This window comes from Larimichthys crocea, chromosome V (assembly GCF_000972845.2).
Source record: "Larimichthys crocea isolate SSNF chromosome V, L_crocea_2.0, whole genome shotgun sequence".
NCBI classification, from domain to species: Eukaryota; Metazoa; Chordata; class Actinopteri; family Sciaenidae; genus Larimichthys; species Larimichthys crocea.
In genome coordinates this window covers 1,739,095-1,761,400 of record NC_040015.1, presented here as the reverse complement: position 1 = coordinate 1,761,400, position 22,306 = coordinate 1,739,095, and the positions used below count along the sequence as shown (strand labels likewise).

The following is a 22,306-nucleotide window of genomic DNA, read 5'->3' as shown; positions in this document are numbered from 1 at the left end:
TCCAGTGATTCGTTTATTGTTTTAAATTGTTTTCAAATTTGCTATTTTATTGATTTTAAATGACATTCTGATGTTTTTAATTCAATTTTCTTCTCTTTTTAATTTTTTATTTCTATTGCTATTGCTTGTCTTAATGTCAAATGTTTTTCCTTGCCTCTGTAAAGCACTATGAATTGCCTTGTGTACGAATTGTGCTATACAAATAAACTTGCCTTGCCTTGCCTTGCCTATGAAATAAAATGTATTAAGTATATATATCTTGATGACACATAGAATGTTGAGCACCAGCGACAGAGTGAAAGATGGAACAAATGAGGATTTTAAATGCATCCTAGATAGACTGACTACGTGCTCCCAGAATAGAATAGAATAGAATAGAACAGAATATACTTTGGTCCATGCTGGACTAGAACAAGCCACCCTCTGGTTCCCGATCCAAATCCCTACAGACTGAGCTACTGTCAGCACAAGGCATAACCTGCGACTGTTAGACAAGGAATATGCTAATATTAATCTAGTGCTAATAAGTATAACAATATATGCAACACATGCATGTGATATGTGCAATTAGGTCTGTGTGGCCAATGAAGCAATCAATTAATAGCATCATACTTGTTCTGAGGTCCAAAGATAAAAAATGAGCTGGCTTCCGGCATTGGTACTGCCTCCTCCTTCAACTGTAGATCTGCCATTGGCCTAGGTCTGGGGCTTTCTGGGATCTCTGGGTCCTCCTCCTCATCATCACCTAGCCCAAAAGGACAAGGTAAAGATTAGCAGAGGCCTACCTCAGAGTTTTGAATAATATGATTAACAATATGGTATGGAGGCATTGAGGTTTACCAGGAAAGTCTGCTGGAGGGAAAGGGTCTTTGATTTCATTGACATTGGACTCAAACTCGTCGATTTTGAGCTGCAGATTTAGTAGTAGTTGAATGTTAAGAAAGAGAAAAATTACACTGCTGGATTTACACAGTTGAATGAATGTTCTTGGATATCACCTTGGCAGTGGTTGGGATGCCCTCTACACCTTTAGCCCTTTGCTCAGCCAACTTCTTTACCAGATTTGCTTTCTCCTCTGACATCCTATCAGGCATGTTGGCCCTATAAATCAACAGAATAGTTATTTCAACTGGTTATATATACACTGTTACATACTATGATTGTACACCATACTGGCATCATCGTAGGAATTAAAATTCCTATTGTACAAACAATGCAGTCATGTCTACCTACAGGTTAAAACTACAAGTAGTCCTACAATGAAAAAGACGTGTACATGTGCCCTCTCCTTGTGACAGGTGATTGTATTTTGTCTACTGTGAGACACATCAACTCAAGATCAAAAAGCAGGCTGGTTAACTTAATGTACCCAGCTAGCTTTCTTTAGCAGCCTTTTAGCAAAGTGTGATTCTGCTGACTACAGTGAGTCTGATGATGTCAAGGCGTGGCTGATGATGTCAAGACGTGGCTCAGAAGGTAGAGCGGGAGCGATGTATCGGTGGTAGTAAAAAATATATATTTCATGAGTATGTGTAATATTAACATTTAAGTGTAACTAAACCCCCAAATTCTGCTAGCTCCCTATCTCACAGTAAATCTAAGAAATGCAACAGAGGATGGCAAAAAGCCTTCAGTGTGGTACCTGAGTTGTAACTAAGCTAGCAACAGAGAGGCTACAAGTTGTGTGTGAGATTGCAAGTCAGTATAAAACATTAAAAGATATGCTTTGATTCACTAAATATGATTCACTTTTAACAAGATTTACCTGAGTGCTTTCTTGCGTTTCTTCTCCTCTGCTTTCTCTTTCTGTGCCAAAGTTAGTGACTCAGCCTCTGCCAAATTATCAACAGCAATGGCCAGAAAGACATTTAGAAGGATGACTGAAGGCCAAAGGAGTCAAAGATTATGATACTAATTTTAATTGAGCTGCAGTTATCATGGCTCAGTGTTGGTTAAATATACATATACACAACACCCACGCAGATTCCATAAGGATACAATTTCCACAAACAAAGAGGATGATGAAGTAGATGCTGACTAGGATACCGGGCATGCTGGGTCCTCCATGAGCCATTATGCCATCATACATAACAGCATTCCAGTCCTCACCTGTCAGGATCTGAAACACATGACCTTTATTTACATATGATTGATATCAGCATGTGTGGTTCATTTAAAAGGCTTCAATTCATATCGTTAAAAATAATACCAGAACATCATCATCATTGTTCCATTGGTTTATGATGAGCAGTTCTGATTTTAGAACTTGTTAGCATCAAAAGTCATATGTAAAAACTATAATATTTGTCACTTTATAATTTTAAAAGCTAAAGATAAACAAACATAAAAAAACAAACATTTTCTGATGGTAAACTCGCATAACTGAAGTTCTTGTAATTGGCCCCAAAACCTCCAAAACTCTTTATCTAAATGTATAGTTACTCTACTGTACTGTAGATTGGATCACCCTGGCCTGCTGATCCTTGCTCCAAAATCTAGTAGTTGTCTTTGATCAAGATGTGTCCTTTAACTCCTGCGTCAAACAAACTTCAAGTACTGCCTTTTTCACCTAAGTAAGTAATCAGGCACGTCCTGTCTCAAACAGATGCAGGAAAACTAGTAATGCCTTTGTTACTTCTAGATTGGATTATTGCAATTCTTTATTAAAGGCTGCCCAAATAAGTCCCTGACTCAGTTGATCCAGAATGCTGCAGCACGTGTTCTGACAGGAACCAGGTTCTGAGATCACATTTCTACCATTTTGTTTTCTCTGCAAAAGTTCCCTGTTAAATCGAGAATAGCATTTAAAATCCTTCTCCTTACCTACAAATCAAATCTTAAAGAGCTCATAGTACCTTACTACCTCACTTGAACCCTGCACTCTCAGAATTTAGGGTTCCTAGAGTCTCCAAAAGTATGTTGGGAGCCTTTAGCTATCAAGCTCCTCTCTTGCAGAACCAGCTCCCAGTTCCAGTTCAAGACATAGACATCCTCTCTACATTTCAGTAAAATGTTACTTTTTGACAGAGCCCATAGTTCAATCCAAACTTTATGTTGATGAAAACACATGAAATTACTACTCCACATTTAACCCATCAACCCACACACATACACATGCACAGGGTCACACACTCATGGAGACAGATGCCATATTCACTGGAGTGGTGGGCATCAAGGGGAGCAGAAGTTGGGGGGTACGGTGAGGGCATGTACAATCCCCTCCAAAATATTGAACAGTGAGGCCAATTCCTTTATTTTTGCTGTAGACTAAAAACATTTGGGTTTGACATCAAAAGATGAATATGAGACAAAAGATCAACATTTCAGCTTTTATTTCCAGGTATTTACATCTTCATCTGATACACAATATGCTATGTATAATATAGCATGATAAAGTAGTATATTGTTATGATTTGGCACTATGTAAGTCAAACTGAATTGGCTTATCTGTTTGTGTTGTGTATGTAGCTATGTGACCCTCCAACAGGAAAAATCTACGAAACTATTAAATTATATTTAAAAAATTGTACCAACAATGATGTGACGCAGCAGAGCAACCTAGTGGGAGTTTTGATATTTCACATTAAAATAAACTGAACAAATAAATCCATGTGTCCATGATTCTCCAATGTAATGAATTGCATCTGTTCCCCGATTATTTCAGCTGTTGGAGGTGTTTTAGCACATTTACTTTCTGAACAGTACATGCCAAAAGAAACCCACCTACCTGGAACACAGTTATGAGGGCCTGAGGAAAGCTGTCAAAGGTGCTGCGAGGTTTGGGTTGGTTGGGAAAGTTGAACTTCCCTCCAAACACCTGCATACCCAGCAGGGAGAAGATTACAATGAAAAGGAAGAGGAGCAGCAGCAAACAGGCAATGGAACGGACTGAGTTCAAAAGGGAAGCCACCAGATTGCTGAGAGATGTCCAATACCTAGGGCCAACAAATCAGTTATTCCATCAGTTGTCTTTATCAAAAAATTTAGCTTTAGCATTATGCCAAGATTAGCATTGTTAATGATTGATAATACTTACTATCAGTATTGCTACTTATGACTCTCAAAAATTAGTTGGGTTATATTTTGGGTTATATTTTCATAACAGTATGTAAATATTAATTAAATTTTAAATTAAAGTTTGTATAAATCAATGATGGAAAAGGATGAATAATGCAGTGGTCCTTAACATGAGGGTGGTTGCCAGAAAGACAATGTCAAACCACATTCTGCGAGTATTCAAACAGCGTGGCAAAGTAAAAGAGTTCAAAAATTGTCACAAAATGATCAGTGCATTATGAAAGTTCAAATATAATAAAGGTTTAGCTGACGCCAGCAATACGGCCATGTGTTACCATGGCAATACCAGAAGTTAGGGTGATATTGTCACATTTTATTTCTGATCGTGTTTTCTTTGTTATACACACTTATGGAAAACTTCCTGCAGTCTAATTCATTATTATACTGTTGAAATGTTTAAGAAACCTATTTGAAAATTATTTTGAAAGGTTACTTCCTGTCCGAGTGACGTAAGTCGCGCCATAAGTTTGAGTGAGAAGAGGGAGAGAGAAAGAGACGAGAGGACTGTCTACTACTGGTTAAGCAGGTGTACACGGTAATTATTTAAAATTATGAAAATGTTGTACCTTTGTGTAAGAAATGATCTGAGAATGATGTATATGAAATGTGTTTATTTTGCTACAGTTTTCACAGTGTTATGTAACTTCGTTGAGAGATTCAAATCATTGTGGACATCAGTATGAAGCGTGAGTCGTGTTACCAGAGTAGATACAAAAGGAGACCTTGAACTGTTGAGTATTTCTTCATCAAATGTGGGCAAACATTCCACTTTCAAGATGATTCAGTTCCCAAAAGCTTACAGAGTTAAAGACAAGGTGACAGTGGTAAATTTTCTCAGTGTCAACAAATTGTCTTTGTACTATTTTTAGTGTTTTGCACATTAAACTTTTTTCTATTTATTTCTGTCTAATGACATTTTGCACAGTGTGTCAACTTTTTGGGAAGCAGAGTTGAAATATTGTTTAATTTTCTGAAGCTCACTGTTTATAGTGTTTCACTGTTCAGTTTTTTGAAATGCAATGAATCATTATCAACTCTTCATTGTTTCTAATCTTCTGTACATTTTTAATATTTTATATATGACCTGTGTCTGGGGCAGCTGCCACTAACTTTGTGGTGTCTGGGGCAGTTACCACTGCCCTGCCATGGAAACTGCTGCTGTTATGGGCATTTGTTTTTATTTTTATTTTATAAAACAGTCAGCAGTGTTGTATTAGACTCGCTGGCAGTAGCATTTCTATTACATGATTTCTGGTAGGGTAAGTGTGGAGAGGGCTCAGCAGAGCAGTGCCAGGTGAGAGTGATTGACACACCTGTATCCTGTGAGCTAATCACTCTCTACTTTTAACACAGTAGTGTGCTGGACCTGGGAGAGGAGAGAGACACGAGACGAGGAGAGATGCGGACGGCTGTCGGCAGCATTGAAACAGAGTAAATGCCTTGCGAACGACACCGACTGAGTTGTAATTGTATCTATATTGTGAACTATAATAAAAACAATTGAAACGTCATCGCTCTTTGAGTCCGTCTCTGCTGAAGAACCCACAGTGGCCTCAGACTACGCCACCGTAAGGTTTTCTTGATTAATCTCTCAACCGCTGCCGCTGTGCGGGGTAGCTGCTACTGAAATGCTGCTGCCCTACCAGTGTCTGTGGCAGCTGCCCACACACTGCCAAGGCAGTGGCAGCAGCCCCAGACACTGTGCCAGGAACCCCAGCGTGGTCAGCACAACCCCGAGCTACTCGCCGGCCCCCGTTGCGCTCTCGGGCCGGCCGCAGCTCTGCGCACAACTCCAGTAACACTGGCCTTGGTAACCGAAATCAGCTTATGAGCCAATCATCATGGTTTGCAAGTAAATCCATGCGTTCCTTAAATCGCTCACGTTTGCAAGGTCCTCTAACAACGCTGCCATTGTTAATACCATTTTCTTAATCACATTACGCATGCTTTTATATCCACCCATATAATTGCAAACACGTGGGTGTGTTAATTGTTCATAAGTGTGTCTCTGATGTGCACATCACTCTAATGACTACTTGTTTTCACATTATTATCAGTTTCCCAGCTTCACTTCTAAGTGTCGCCAAAGGAACAATAGGTGTAGAAACGTGCGTACGACAGCTATGAAATTGGCGTGGGGCACGCACATTTCTACGATTGTTTCACGTTTGATACATTTGAACGTAAGCGTGGGAAAGGACGTACGCCATCATTTTGTGCGTACGCAAGCTTTGTACATGAGGCCCCTGAACCTGTAAACTTTTTTTCTTAACTGTAAAAAATAAGATCTGAATCTGAAAAGATAAAACTTGCAACTGAAAGAAACATATGAAAGTGAAAAATGAAAATAAATAATTTGTAAATTGACACGGGCTTGCTCATGGTGCCCGCCGTCTATAATAGGACAGCCGCGTATTTCACACGGAGCGGAGTGGAGGCCTGTTTTTGGGACGCTTCTGAACCGGACCGCGACAGAGCCGGTGGGGTTTGATACATCAACAGCCGTGTATCGCTGTGGTGAATGTGACTCACATGCAACGCGCCGATGGATTTTGGACTGTCTAGGTGCTGTGGGGAGACTTTTTATGTTGTTTTGCTTATCAACACAATCAAGTCGTCACGTTTGAAGTATTTCCACATAAAAATTTGACTTAATTTGAACAATGGTGGCACACAGTTTGCCACTAATCTTGTCAATTTTTGTAAGTCCATCATATTATTGGTGTCAAAATAACATTAACAGGATGACATCATAATGGAGTCTAATTGCCCCATTTGAAATTAATTAGCTTGCTATGCATTTATTGTCATTAATTTACGATTTATTATTTGATGCAACCATGAATATAATATTTGATTTCTTAGTTTTGCTGATTTCATTTTTTTCTTGCTAACCTCCATGGTGATGTCTGTTTGATACAAGTTTTGCATGAAATATTCTTTATGAAAACCTTCTGTGATCATGTCAGTGATAATTGCTAAACACATTACACATAAAAGGTATCTCACCTGGTGACTTTGAGAAGCCGAAGTAGGCGTATGCAGCGTAGCACAGAAATGCCCATGACTGACATGATGCCCATGTGGACAAGAATGAGCTCCATAATGCCAGTGGACACCACAAAGCAGTCAAAGCGATTGAAGAGAGACATGAAGTAGGAGGGCAAGCCTAGAGCATACATCTTGATGAACATCTCAAGGGCAAACATAGATAGCAGTAGCTTGTTGGCATTGTCTGTTGATGGTTGTAGTTCATGGTGGATTGAGGGGGCAGAATTGTGAAGACGAAGGCAAGAAGCAAAATTAGAAGAAATGTGTTATTTAGTATTCTAAGATTGTATCAATAGTCAACAACCTCTATGGAAAATAAAGAGTTTAGAACATGCCACATGAATAATTTTTGCCATTTTCAGTGGTTAATAATCATGTGTTACTTTAAAAACATGTGATTATATAGTGATTAATTATATTTACATTGTATTAACTATATTTTCCATTTTTATATTACAATCAAACATCTGAAAGTGAAGCAATGAAGAACCTCTTACTAAAGCAATTTAGGTTCTAAAACTGTAAATCCAACTGTCATATCTAATCAGCTTTAGCATTTGCAATTAACTACAGTTCTAAATGACTAAAACTAAAAAAATATATAACTTTCAGTAACTATTTTGCTAACCCTGCGTCTATCCATTCTGTCCGGCGAACTAAAGTAATGAAATTATTCTAAACACACACACACCAACCCTACTATATGTAAACGATCTGTGACCCATTCACCCTCTTGTTCATGCCTGTTTGAGGCACTCGAGAACAGCTGTTAGTGCTATCATACTCTCTGTGGAAGAAACAGTGATTAATGGGGGATTGAGGAGTAGAAGACAGCTATACAGAGCTGGATGTTAGTGCCAGAAGCTGAAAATATTTGGCTGAGAAGTGAAGCCAGTGCTGAAGTACCAATAACTGCAGTTCCTCAAACTGCCACTTGAGTCTTGCTACTGAACATGTCGATCTGCATATCCCCATGTTAAAATGTCCAACTTCACAGCAGAAATAAACATGTTTATTTCCCTGTTCATGACAACTTATATAGGTGGCGGTAGCTCAGTGATTTGGCTTGGGGCTGGTTCAAGTCCAGTATGCACCAAAGTATGGAAGGTGGACTGATAGCTGACAAGGTGCCAGTTCATCTACCTGGCACTGCCGAGGGATGCCCTTGAGCAAGGTACTGAACCCCTAACTGCTCCCTGGGAGCCTCTCTGCGTGGCTACCTATCACTCCCCCATCTCTCCACATTTGCATGTCTATACATGTCTTTGTGTGTGTGTGTGTGTGTGTGTGTGTGTGTGTGTGTGTGTGTGTGTGTGTGGTTGTATTTTGGCTAAAAATGCAAGTAATAATAATAATGCATGTATAATAACGAGTTATTTTTGAGTGAAAAAAGAATTTCCCCTCGAGGGATCAATAAAGTATCAGTTCTATTCTGTTCTAATTATATCTATCTAATTGCACTGTACAGCAACTGTGCTTAGTCTAAACTATGATACTCTGAAAGACAGACGCTGAGCTGGGCTTCTTGCTGTTGAATTAGTAAGTAATATTAACTGACTCCTATGTCTTGTGTTGTTGCACTTGCTTGATGTTTGGCTAATTTTTAGTACAACTATCTATGTTTACCACAGTACACATACTCTGAAACTATGGCAAACTGTGGCTCCCTTTCTAAATAATGGTATATCATTCATTTATTAATTAGCTTGGCATTAAAATTGAACCTTAAATCATCTTTCCACAGAATCCTCTTTAATCTGACCATAATTTAATAACCTTTGAATTCATATTACGGGACTACAAACCATACATTTAATTCAATGCGAATAGCAGCAGCAGACAGATCAGCATACCTGACTTGCATGAATAAGGAAGTCCACACTAAAAGCGCCAGTATTATTTGTTTCTTTTGCGGTGACTCAAAGGGAAACTGATTCATGTACTAAATACAGAACAAAATGCATGTAGGCGTGTAAGCTGTGTAATGTGCTGACCTTGCCAGTTTGTGAGTCTCTGAGACTGCTTGTGGTGTTCTGTTGAAATGGCCAGGGTATTGAAGAAGACAAGCACAATCACCCACCAGTAGAACAGTCTGGACTTTACATACACTCTGCATTTACGCCGCAACCAACGATTCCATTTACGAGCCAGCTTACTGTAAAAAAGGGGTAGAAAGACCACTTTATTAAAGAGAAATGGTAGTCCTCATAATGATAAAGTAATATATCATGACTCTTAGACTTTGTTTGTCAGTTTGTTGAATATTATCACCAATTTCACTTGAGCTTCTAGTGTTTTCCAGAAGCACCTCCATACAAATAGTACGATTGAATTTCCTCAAATAGTGGCCATGGCCATTACCTCAGGGGTTTATTTGAAGCTGGCTCATGTTAGACCATGCCATATTTTAATAAAGCATATTTAGTCATTGACATTTTAGTATGTGTTCGAAGAAGAACACACATACTAAAATAAGTTGAATTAAAAATGGTGCCATTTGCTAAGGATGAAAAGGCAAACCCATCTCTATGGTTATTTTGATGTAGATAGGTCAAGATGCCACAGGTCCTCTTCTGCAGTCCAACATGGTAAACAGTAGTCTACATTGTCTGAAAATAAAACCTTTTGCAATCTGCAATTACACCTCTGAATGCAAAAATGAATGAAAAAAGTAAGTATACATGTGATTTCTTGCAATAGAAATGTACATTATAGTTAGTATACACATTATATAGCACTGGAAGTCTTTCCATTCTTGTTTTTTTCCCCAGCCTGTATTTGGGATTGGGGTTGATTTGTATTTTTATTTACCAGTACTACTGTCTTTTATTTGGAACTGTTGGGTCTCTGTAAAACATATAAAAAAGTACGGTCTAGACCTGCTCTCTATGGAAAGTGAGATAACTTTCGTTATGATATGGCACTATATTAATAAAACTGGATTCAAATTAGTTGAATTTGAGGAAAATAGGTATATTCTTATTTCTTCTCTAGCATTTACTTACTATTTCTATAAAATACTATATTACTATAGAAAAGCAACATTTGCTGTTTATGTTAATGAAAATATTTGACGGTATTCAAAAAAACTACAACTTTAATTATTTAATTTTTTTGTAACTGACAAAATAAAGCCTTACTGACACTGGCACACCCTTTCTAAACATGACTGTTATTAAATTACTGAAAATACATTTCCAAAAAAGCCATACTGTAAAAATAGCAAAGACACTACTGACTAGTGATAGATGATAAGCTGCATTGTATCCATTTTGCTAACACTTCCAGTCTCTGATCCGCCATTTTCCGTGGTGAGCAGGCCTGATAAGAAAACAGAGACACACAGGTTATAGGTATAGTTCTTTAGTTGCATAGGTACATCAGCAAGTCATTAACATGGATAAATGTTAGCTAATGTTAACAAATTTAGCTTTTTCGTCCTGGGCTCTTAAGCTTTATGTTGTATATTTACATAAACACAGAGGCTCTTGAGTTAGTGTCACTGCCAAATGAGCATCTAGAGAGAAAGAGGCAGATAAGACAAGACTCAGCAGACAACAGCCGGATCTGTGTAGCCATGATTGGATATAATCCTTAATAATAGGCAAAACAAACAGCAGTGAATTAAGTTCTCTTAGACACACCCTCTCAGTTAGCCCAATATACCCTAATAAAAATTAAATTGTATTCAATAATCTATAGCCCTAACTGTAAGGAACATCTTAAACCTACTCTTCATCCTATGGGAGTTTGTTTTACAGAAGATAGCTGAAAGCTCTGGCTCCCAAACTACTTTTGGAGACAATAGGAACCACAAGGAACCCAGCATTCAGAGAGCGCAGTGTTCTAGAGGGGTAGTAAGGTAGTATGAGCTCTTTTAGATATGCCGGTGCCTGACCATGAAGAGTAGGTAAGGAGAAGGTAAGGAGAGTTATTGGAGCAGCGTGATAACAAGGAGTTACAATAGTCCAGTCTAGAAATTACAAATGTGTGGACTAGTTTTTCTGCTTTCCCTCCTGTTGGAGGACAATACGGAACACAACCAAATCAAATCAAATCAAATCAATTTTATTTGTATAGCCCAAAGTCACAAAGTACATTTGCCTCAGAGGGCTTTACAATCTGTACAGGGAGTGACACCCTCTGTCCTTAGACCCTCGGTTCGAGTGAGGAAAAACTTGCCCACAAAAACCCTTTTAACAGGGAAAAAAATGTGGAAGAAACCTCAGGAAGAGCCACAGAGGAGGGATCCCTCTCCCAGGACGGACAGACGTGCAATGGATGTCACGTGTACAGGACAAATCAACACAAACATATTGTACAATGACTGATAAAATGACAATGAATTATAATGAATGATAAAAATGATTACAGTAATAGATATGGTAGTAATAATGACAGTAATAATATATGTAGTGGGCGTCATGCAGGATCACAGCAGCAGCCACGATCCACGAGAACCTGCTGGACGACAGAGCACAGAAACTCCGGGGAAGTTTGGTTAGTAAACCTTGTGAATGATAACCATTTACAATTTATAGCAAGAACCAAGGGGGTTTTACCAGCTAAAGTCTCTTTTCAGTGGTGTTACAAAATCAACCCAGTTATTCCAGAAATTCTTAAATTTATCTGATTCTAGTTTAACTGAAAAAGTCAACTTTTCCATCATATAAAAGTTAGCATTACTTCGACCCAATCCTCTGTTTTATGCACCTTTTGTTTTTAGCCACTTCCTGATGGCTTTTTCCCCCCACCACTAACATTATTCTGAATAAATATTTGTCCTCTGAATTTTTATTCTCTGGTTCCCTTTTCCCAAGTGCAAAACATAAAATGTGAATGGAAGTTACTCTTAAAAATGTTCTCCATGCATTTATTTAATCCCTACCAATAAGGTATATAGCAACTATCCTGTCCTCCTGTAGTCACTCGTGCATGGGTGTGGGAGACTGTTTTTGACGCGCTCGTTACAAACAAATGTCCATACGGGTTTTCCTCGTTTGGGTGATGTTCCCATTTAATGATCCAAAAGGTTACAAAGTAAACATTATTATCTTGGTGCAAAAATAATAATAATGTGACAAAACAACGGAAACCAGGTGAGTGAGCCAGTGAGCAAGCGGTGAAAACCGCATGACCTTCCACCCAATGAACCCCGGATTACCTGCACCCGTGCTTATAAAGAAAATGCTATACTGCCACCTGTGGAGACCTGGCATAACCCATAAAAGACAGACAAATAAACAGATGTGACTCCTACACACCGGCCCCTAATTGTGATGATAGAACAATTACATCAAAGCAAAAAAGGAGTCACAAAACAATCTAATCTTCTGTCTTTTTCTTCTGAGTCAAGATCCTCCAGAGCACATCGGGCCTTTAGACTGCTTCTTGAAGCAGTATATGGGCCGCTCCAAATTCCCTGTCTTTGTCTTCAATTGTACTGCACGTACAAGTCCTTTCTTGTCTGGGTATGTCTTTGTTACTCTTCCCATAATCCATGAACCACGTGGAGCTGTTTGATCATGACAACAACAATATCTCCAATCATGAAACTCCTCCGAGGCTTCGTCCACTTTTGCCGTTCCTGTAGTAGTGGTAAGTATTCCCTTATCCACCTCTTCCAAAACAAATCTGAAAGGTATTGAACCTGCCTCCATCTTCTCTTGATGTAAACATCATCCTTTTGAAAGAGGCCAGGAGCAAGAGTGGGTTTACCTTTGAGCAAAAGGATGTGATTTGAAGTGAGAGCTTCCAAGTCATTGACATCATCAGAGACCTTGGTTAGCGGGCGGTCATTGAGATTAGCCTCCACTTCACACAGGATAGGATGAAGACTTTCATCATTCAAAGATTGTTGTCGCAGAACAGAAAACAAGACCTTTCTGACCATCCTGATGAGTCGCTCCCACACAGGATGCAGCAGAGGTGTTGAACATCCAATCAATGCCTTTCTGCAGGAGAGCACTTTGAATCTTGCTGTGGTTTATAGCAGCTAAAGCTTCGCTTAACTCTCGCTCTGCTCCAACAAAGTTTGTGCCATTGTCTGACCTCAAACTGCACACTTGACCTCTGCGACACACAAATCTTCTTATGGCGTTCTTATGGTGTCTAGAGAATATGCAACCTCCTGCTATGCAGGTGAATATTACTCCATACCTTTTGACCATAGCACGTCCTCTCTTGACCTCAATGGGCCCGAAGTAGTCCACTCCTACATTGGTGAAAGGGGGCAGTTCTGGAAAAATTCTCTCCCTTGGCATGTCGGCCATTTTCTGCTCACTTGGCTGTCCTTGATACCGTCGACAAACCACACATTCAGATATTATTTTTCGACAGGCAGAGTTAGCATTTGTGATCCAGTACTTTCATCGCAAGGTTGAGAGCATGTGATTTCTCCCAACATGGCCAAGTTGTTGATGAACATATTGCAGAATGAGATTTGATACATGATGACCTTTGGACAGTATTACAGGATGTTTGAGCTCCTCAGGTAAAGCGGACCTACTGAGTCTTCCTCCCACTCTCAACAAACCACCCTGCAACACAGGATCCAGCCTGTAGATGTCACTGGTTTTCTTTATACCTGATCCTCCACTCCCCAAAGAAGTGATTTCTTCCATGAATGTTACTCGCTGACTGAAGCCAATAATGGCAGATTCTGCTCTGGAGAAGTCACTCACAGAAAGTAATTGACTTTCGACAGCATCTCTAGCCTGTGTCATCTCTTCTTCAACTGATTGGAAGTTATCTACAGACAGACCTCTGGATGCTTCATCAGCAGGATTGCTTTTTGAGCTGACATACCTCCACTGAACCACACTTGTTGCTTCCCTTATAGATGCCACTCTATTTGCCACAAAGATGTGAAATCTTTTGGTCTCATTATTAATGTACTTCAGCACAGCCTGACAGTTCTTTCCTAAGCATGTTGTCAATTTTAACTGCAAGCACAGCAGCAGTAAGTTCAAGGCGAGGAATTGCTATTTGTTTTAATGGTGCAACTCTAGCTTTGCCCAACATGAATGCATGATGATGTATCTCTTTATCCTGGTTCTCCAGCCTCAGATAGGACACTGTGCCATAACTGTGGTCGCTAGCATCTGCAAAATGATGCAAGTGTGCATGTATGTGTTCTCCAAAGTCTTTTGGTTTGATGCAGCGATCCACTTTAAACTCCACCACCTTCTCCAGGTCCATCCAGCCATTCTGTCCATTGCTGCGAGAATGTGGGTGGTACAGGATCATCCCACGACATGTTTTTTCCGACACATTTCTTGCAGCAACATCTTTGGCAGCAAGGTGAGTGGTGCCTCTGGAATAGATGATAACACCTTTCGACTGTTGCTGGTCCACTTTACCAGCTGAAAACCTCCCTTTACACATATGTCAGCAAGATCAGCAACCAACTGCTGTGCATCCTCTTGTGTGGGCAGGGATTTCAAACAATCATCCCCGTAAAAGTTTTTATAAATGGTGTCAGTTACTTCCACTTTGAATCATCCTTATTGTCATCCTTATTGTCTGTTGCAGTCCTCCTCAAAGCATAGTTAGCACAACTGGTGATGAAAACTGCTCCAAAGATGTGCACTCTCATTCTGTGTTCCACTGTGACGTGTCTCCTTTTGGCCACCAGAGGAAGCGAAGAAAATTCACATGCTTCTCTGACACCCTCACCTGGTGGAACATAGCTTGGACATCAGTCATCAGAGCAATGGTTTCCTGTCTGAATCTTATTAAGACACCCAAGAGAGAATTTGTGAGGTCAGGACCTTGCAAAAGCTGACAGTTTAAAGAGGTTCCTTTATATCCTGCTCCACAATCAAAGAACACTCTCAAGGTTTTCTTCTTTGGGTGATAGACTCCGTGATGAGGGAGATACCACACTCTGCCATCTTTACATTCCAGCTGGTCTAAAGGAACCACCGCTGCATACCCACTGTCAATCATCTCAGTGAGAAATGCTGTGTACTCCTCCCGATAGATCTTATTCCTTTCAAACTTCCTCTTGAGACTTTGAATGCGTTGTTCAACTATGCACCTTGTTGTTTCGCATGGTACATACATACACACAGCTATACCTGTCGTTCCAGCCGGACGACACCACGGTCTCCGCACGCATCTCCGCCTGTCTCTCTGATCTGTCAACTTGGATGAAAGACCACCATCTCCAGCTTAATCTGTTAAAAAACGAACTCCTGGTCATCCCTGCCCATGAGTCAATCTGCCATGACATCAACCTGAAAATTGGTACTGTCATTATTACCCCTAACCATGCTGCTAAAAACCTGGGCGTCGTACTAGATGATCGTCTTTCTCTCTCTGAGCACATTTCCTCCGTAGCGAGGTCATCTCGCTATGCATTGTACCGTACCTGACCCAATATGCCGCTCAGCTCCTGATACAGGCTACAGTCAGCTCCCGCCTCGATTATTGCAACTCGCTCTTGGCTGGCCTACCTGCTTGCGCGATCAAACCTTTGCAAATGGTCCAGAATGCCGCAGCGCGACTGGTTTTCAATCAACCTAAAAGGTCACACGTCACCCCACTCTTCAGCGACCTGCACTGGCTGCCTGTAGCTGCCAGAATTAAACACAAAGCTCTGACGCTAGGCTACAAAACCATCTCAGGATCTGCCCCTGCCTATCTCAGCGTCTTACTAAAGGCTCACGTCCCGACCAGGGCGCTATGCTCCGCTCAAACAAACCGTCTAGTTGGTCAAGCGAGGTCACTCTAAACTCTTCTCTGTGGTTGTCCCCAAATGGTGGAATGACCTACCAACGGCTACTAGAACAGCAACATCCCTTTCGACCTTTAAAAAACTTGTAAAAACCTTTCTGTTTTGAGAATGCTTCCCTGCCTAACAAAACTAACAAAACTAACAACTACTCTGTGCTCCTTTACACCTTTCTCAGCTTATGTCCTCCTCTGTAAGTCGCTTTGGATAAAAGCGTCTGCTAAATGCAATGTAATGTAATGTAATGTAATGGTGATGTCATCACTTTAAAGGGCAAGTTCATGCAATAATGACCTCCCTGCATGCAAGTGGACCTCTCCATGATCTCCATAAATCTCAGATCCTCCCTTAACATCTCCTGCTTTTCCTCCATTATTTTCTCACTGAAGTCCTGGTTATACTGAGAGACAGCTCCTCCAGTCTTACGATGGATATCCTATTGGCATATATGGTCAAGCAACTTCTCTGACAACCATTATTGCCCCTCAAAGGTCTGTTGATGACCCACCCCAATAGGGTCTTCACGGCATAAGGTCCATCACCTTTGCTGTTGATTATTTCCCATGGCTCCATGAGTTTTGGTGCATTAGTCCCAATCAAGATTTCAACATCAGCGCCCAGTTCTGGGATCCTAATCTCTTTCAGATATTCCCATCTTTCAATATCTCGCCGAGTTGGGATGTTGTTCTTTGACACAGGGATTGTTTCTTGTGTGAATGTCTCTGGGAGCTCCACAAATTGGTTACTGTCCATCTTGACACCTCCAGTCCTGTAAGAATTTGGCTTTCAACCACCTTTTCTTGGCGCATGGTGCGCAACATAATGTGAGTCTTTGTGCCCTGTAGATTCAACTTCTTCATGCAACTGGTGGTACAAAAGGTTGCTGTACTTCCAGGGTCTAAGAAGGCATATGTTTGCAGCACCTTATCTCCTTTCACAGACTTCAACTGTACTGGAACGATGGAAAGAGTACAGTCATTGAGAAATTTTCTTCAGTTTTGAACATTTGGATAATAGATGTGGCTCTTCACAATAAAGACAAGCTTCTGATGTCAACTCCTTTGGTGCTATGGGCTGCCTTTGCATCTTATACACTTATGCTTCCTTTGATATTGCTCCTGTTTAGCGGCTTGCTTCTGTTAACAGGCTTTGTGAACGTGCTTGGACGTGGATCTGAAATATCACCAAAGAGTGGATGAGATAAGATCTTCACTTGATTCTCCAGAAAGTTCACCATATCAGGAAATGTAGGTCTGTAGCCTTGTTGTTCTTGAATTTCACAGGCTGTAGACCTCCATCTTTCCCTTAGTTTGTATGGCCCTTCATAACACACATACATTCCTCATGCTTGATGGGATATTCAGCTCCTGCATGTAGTGTATCTCAGTCATAGCATTGCAACATCCTCTGAGGAACAGAGCAAATTCATTCAGTGCCTGAACATCCTCTGCCTTAACAACAGGCCATGCAAATACCTTGTCCATGTAGGCTGTTGCTATTTTGTGTTCATTACCAAAGTGTTCTTTCAAAAGACCTTTTGTTCTTTGATAACCTTGTTGTGGTGTCATATGAAGACAACTTCTCACCAGTTCTCTGGGCTGCCCCTTGGTGTATTGCTCTAGAAAATACAAACAGTCTTGATAACTACTGGTCCTCTCTTCAACACAATGTTCAAAAGTCCTAATAAATGAAGAACACTGCAATGGATCACCATCAAAAATTGTTATTTCTCTTTGTGGCAAACATTTGTTATTCAACAAGCATGGTGGTGATTTCATTTTGCTTTTGCATAATTACACAAATAACATCATGCTCAGCTGTATTTTGCAGTGTTGAACATCCATTTTGAAACCTGGGCAGTTGTTGCTATTGTACAGCTACTGACCTGATTTAGGACGTAGAACACAATGCGCGTTCATACTGTACAGTACGCTGTAAAAAAAGCATGCAAAATTACACTGAAAAAATCTGCGAAGCAGCGAGTCCGCGAAAAGTGAACCGTGTTATAGCGAGGGACAACTGTAGTTGTATGGAACGTTTCAGTGTTTGGTTGCAACTGTGGCCTGAATGTGTTATCCATTCCTTTTGAAGCTCCATCTTGAATTCGTGGTTGTGTTTGCAAATTCCCTTTCGGTCGCACATCTTGCTTAGATAAGACAGGTGGTGCTGTTGAGCCTTGAGCCAAAGCCAGGATTTTTCCTTTTGGCACAAACTCATTTGCATTTAGGTTGAGTTCTAGTTTTTGCACTTTAAGTCCTTTGCTCATATAGGAGTTAATTCCGTTTGAACTGAATTTCCTCCAACATCACTGCCTTCCAGAACAGAGTCTTGAAGCAGCAGCAGCTATTTGTGCATCGATGTCCAGCTGCTCCTTAATTTTCCTCAGTTTGTCACTTTCCAGTCTGAGTTTCTCCTCTTGTGCCTCAAGTTCATGTCTCCTTTGCAGAGTAACAGCTTTCTCCATTAAAGCTGCTTTCTCAGCCTTTGCCTTTAAGTGTGCAGATGAAGTACATGCCTGATCTAGAGTAGCTTCTCCTGCTTGACCTTTTGCTTTGCACATTAGACACACTGTCCTCAGGATTAACATCATTTTGACACTCAGACATTGCATTTTTATCATCATCATTTTCATCAACATCACCCACATGACAGAATCCATTTTCTTTTAACCATGTTGATACTTCTTCAACAAACACATCATTGTTAGACTTTTTGGATTAAAACCATGTTTCCTGCTCTCTTCGGACCTGTTCTGGGAGAAAAATTGAGTGAGCAATGTGTTATGAAGCTCAGAGGCCTTTTGACATTGTTGTTTAAAACTTTTTAAATTATGTGAAACAGCAGAGACACTTTCCTTAGACACCAAGAGAGTTTGGATTTTTGTCTTTAATTTGCTTGCCTGTGAAAAATGGTCTCTCCTTTCCTTTTGGAGCCGTTCAATCACAAACATGATTCCTTTAAATGTAGGTTTCCTTGTCCTTTTCTCCGAGAGCTTACTTCTCACAGTTGAGTCGGTTTCTGCATTAACACGTTGAATTTCATTCATTCACAAAAAGGAGCGTACTGACGCTTTAAAGAGAAGACGCTTCAACAGAGTGCTGTGCTGTGTTGGAGATCTGCATGCGCCCAGCGTGCGCACTTTTATCCATATGACACAATCACACAACGAGTTGGACGATAATCTCTTTCCTTCAGTTTCCATGAATTCACAAGTCATCACAATGAATAAAGTCTTGAATGAGAAACATCATCAAAGCGGCCGACTGCCGTACCAGCGCAATGCTGTTCCAAAGGAGCGGTAACCATCTGTATAGGTGAGTGTACTAACCAGACCTCCCAGGTGCCCGCGAACGTTTCCTCTTTCAGGATGACGACGATGGAATCCGTCCCAAGATGTCCCAAGTCTCCAGGTGAAATCAGGTTTTTAATTGTATGGCGACTATTCTGTCCTCCTGTAGTCACTCGTGCATGACAAACAAATGTCCATACGGGTTTTCCTCGTTTGGGTGATGTTCCCATTTAATGATCCAAAATGTTACAAAGTAAACATTATTATCTTGGTGCAAAAATAATAATAATGTGACAAAACAACGGATACCAGGTGAGTGAGCCAGCGAGCGAGCGGTAAAAACCACATGACCTTCAACCCCATGAACCCCGGATTACCTGCACCCGTGCTTATAAAGAAAATGCTATACTGCCACCTGTGGAGACCTGACATAACCAATAAAAGACAAATAAACCAATGTGGCTCCTACAAGGTATAATAGAGGGGCATTTCCAAAAGGCATAAACATTATTGGCTTTACTTTCTCAGCATAGTCTCCAACATCTCGTATCCTCAGATTTCTGTTATGCTGGTGTAATAAAATATCTCACTATGTTCTGCCAACAATATTCTCTCCATGAGAAGGAGCATGTTGTCTTCCATTGTTGTTCATGGAACTTTTCCCATTCCTCCTCTTCCTCCCCGCCTCCCACTTTTCTTTTATATATACTATATTCAATAATCTTTTAAACTTTCCACTTCTTTATATAATTTTGAGATTAATTTCTTGCCCAGATCTGATTCATATGCTAAAATAAATAATTTAATAATTCCAGACCTCATCTAAATTTGACTTTTTTATAGTTTACTCCATATAATGCCTCATCTATAGATATCTGTACAAATCCTGATTGTTTAACCAGATTGATTCTTTAGATCCTGAAAACTTTAAATTTTCTTCTTCTTAAAAAGCTCCTGAAATGTTGTTGGTCCCCCACCCCATCTAGTGAAGCTCCCATCTATTGTATTAGGTGTAAAATCTGAATCATGTGCAATCCAACACAGTAACCTACTCTGCTCTGTCAGGCTACTCTTTGATATAATCTCAAACAAATGCTAGGGATAAACCCAGCCATGGATTTAGTCCTCATTAATGATAATAATAATATAATAATAATAATAATAATACAATAATGTAATAATAATAACAATAATAATAATACATTTTATTTTAAAGTGCTTTTCAAGGTACTCAAAGACATTAAGATGTTTTCTCAGTTTTTATTATCATTTATTATGGCCTATATTGGAATAGTGGTAGATGTGTGGCATTCAAAGTCTTTCTCTCTCGCCCCGTAGGCAGGATTACACTCTTAAGACTGGGCAAGGCTAGTCCCCCTTTCACTCTGGGAAACTGTAGAGTTCTAAATCTTATCCATGTTTTTTTCCCTTGCCAAATGTATTGTGAGATGAATCTGTCCCACAATTTTTGGCATCATATATAAGCTGAATAAAAGTGATCAGAGTGCAAGACCTGTCAAATGCAGCACTATGTTCTAACAAACTAAGTACAGAGATGAGTTATTTGTCTGATGCCATTAGGTCATTTGTAACTTTCGCTGCTGACTGAAAATCCTTAAATAAATTATTTTTATGGATGAAGTCACATAACTGACTGGCTACAGCTTTCTCAAGTATCTTAGAGAGGAAGGGAAGGTTTGATATCGGTCTGTAGTTGGCTAACACTTCCGGAGATCCAGAATGGGCTTTTTAAGAAGATAAATCCTTACTTTTACATTTTTGACAGTTGCAAAGAAAAAATGTCCTTGGTTCCATTAAATTTAACTGATAACCTTTTCTGTCTTGTGCCTCACCATGTCCCTCTTGGTCATTGTCGATGACCTCAGCTTGTGTGATCCACTCCATATAGCCCTTGAGGTCCTCGTCCAGCTGCTGGGTTTCCCTCAGCTTCTGAAACTCTCCACGGGACTTGGCCTTCTCTCTCTCTTTTGTGAACTCACTAGTGGAAGAGAAGACAACCATTTTGAACTAAAAAGACAGAACCAACAGAGAAATAATTTAAAGAGCAGAAACAAAAGATGGTTGGGAGAAATAGACAAAGCAAAAAGAATGTCATGATTATGCAAAAGAAATTAATAGTAGGGTAGTAGTTTAAGCTATTCTTACCCACTGAGCACACCCAGAACCAAGTTGAGCACAAAGAAGGAGCCAACCAGGATGAGTGTGGTGAAATAGATCCATGGCCATTCCATTCCTATAGCATCATTTACCTGCCAGAAAATCAGTTTTCTTTATCTTAATCATCAATATTGCATTTATCGTATACAACTGTAGCAGTAGGAAGAAAGTGTAAATTAAATGATGTAATCCCCTGCCTTCCAAGAAAAAAGAAAAAAGAAGGGGCGGTCGGTAGCGTAGTGGCTTGTGCGGCCGCCCCGTGTGCAGAGGCTACAGTCCTCGCTGCAGCTGGCCCCGGTTTGAATCCCGCATCGGAGCCCTCTACTGCGTGTCATTCCCCCTCTCTCTGCCCCTTGCTTCCTGTCTATCTTCAGCTGTCCTATCATTAAAGGCATAAAGGCCCAAAAAATAATCTTAAAAAAAAGAAAAAGAAAAACACTGTCCTGAGAAAAACACCAAGTGGACCAAGTGCTTTTACAATGACTTCCAGCACTGGCACAAGCAGGCGGCCTGTCCAATAGCTCAGTCCGTGTCATGTTCTTTTAGTTTAGGTTTTCACCTCATACCTGAGGAAGTGCGATGGAGGTATCGAGGCAATCAACTTTAGGAGGCAGAGGCTTCTGGAGAGAAGGTCAAGGCGAGACAAGCAGTTAAGCAGTGGCAGCATAAGACTTTGGTTCAGTCGGTAGTTATGGAGAATGTTAACTAAGTAGACGGACGAGCAGGGCCGGTCCTAGCTATGGGCAATGTGGGCGGCCGCCCAGGGCGCATTCTCCGTGGGGGGCGCACGAACGCCCAAAAAGCAAAAAACTCGGTAATTTTCGATACCGCTCATTATTTAGCGGAGCGGGCGCCCTGGGAGCGGGTGTTGACAAGGCAGAGGGGGGCGTCGGACAGACCGATGGGGGCGCACGCATCCGGGGCGCACGGCGCATCCAGGGCGCACGCGCCGTCGGGGCGCACGAGTAAATGTT

At 40.5% G+C, this 22,306-nt stretch overlaps 1 protein-coding gene across 1 annotated transcript in view; it reads right to left on the bottom strand.

Moving 5' to 3' along the window:
- Positions 1-593: 593 nt before the first annotated feature.
- The window catches only part of LOC104939161 (dihydropyridine-sensitive L-type skeletal muscle calcium channel subunit alpha-1), a 40,757-nt gene continuing 19,044 nt past the window's right edge, over positions 594-22,306 (bottom strand). Inside the window, exons 7-17 of the mRNA XM_027278755.1 lie at positions 21,321-21,424; positions 21,008-21,153; positions 10,368-10,449; positions 9,123-9,283; positions 7,087-7,312; positions 3,728-3,935; positions 1,999-2,119; positions 1,766-1,880; positions 999-1,101; positions 841-910; positions 594-745 (exon numbers count right to left, since the gene is read on the bottom strand). Coding sequence (XP_027134556.1) covers positions 594-745; positions 841-910; positions 999-1,101; positions 1,766-1,880; positions 1,999-2,119; positions 3,728-3,935; positions 7,087-7,312; positions 9,123-9,283; positions 10,368-10,449; positions 21,008-21,153; positions 21,321-21,424 — 1,488 coding nt within the window. The remainder of the gene's footprint in view (positions 746-840; positions 911-998; positions 1,102-1,765; positions 1,881-1,998; positions 2,120-3,727; positions 3,936-7,086; positions 7,313-9,122; positions 9,284-10,367; positions 10,450-21,007; positions 21,154-21,320; positions 21,425-22,306) is intronic.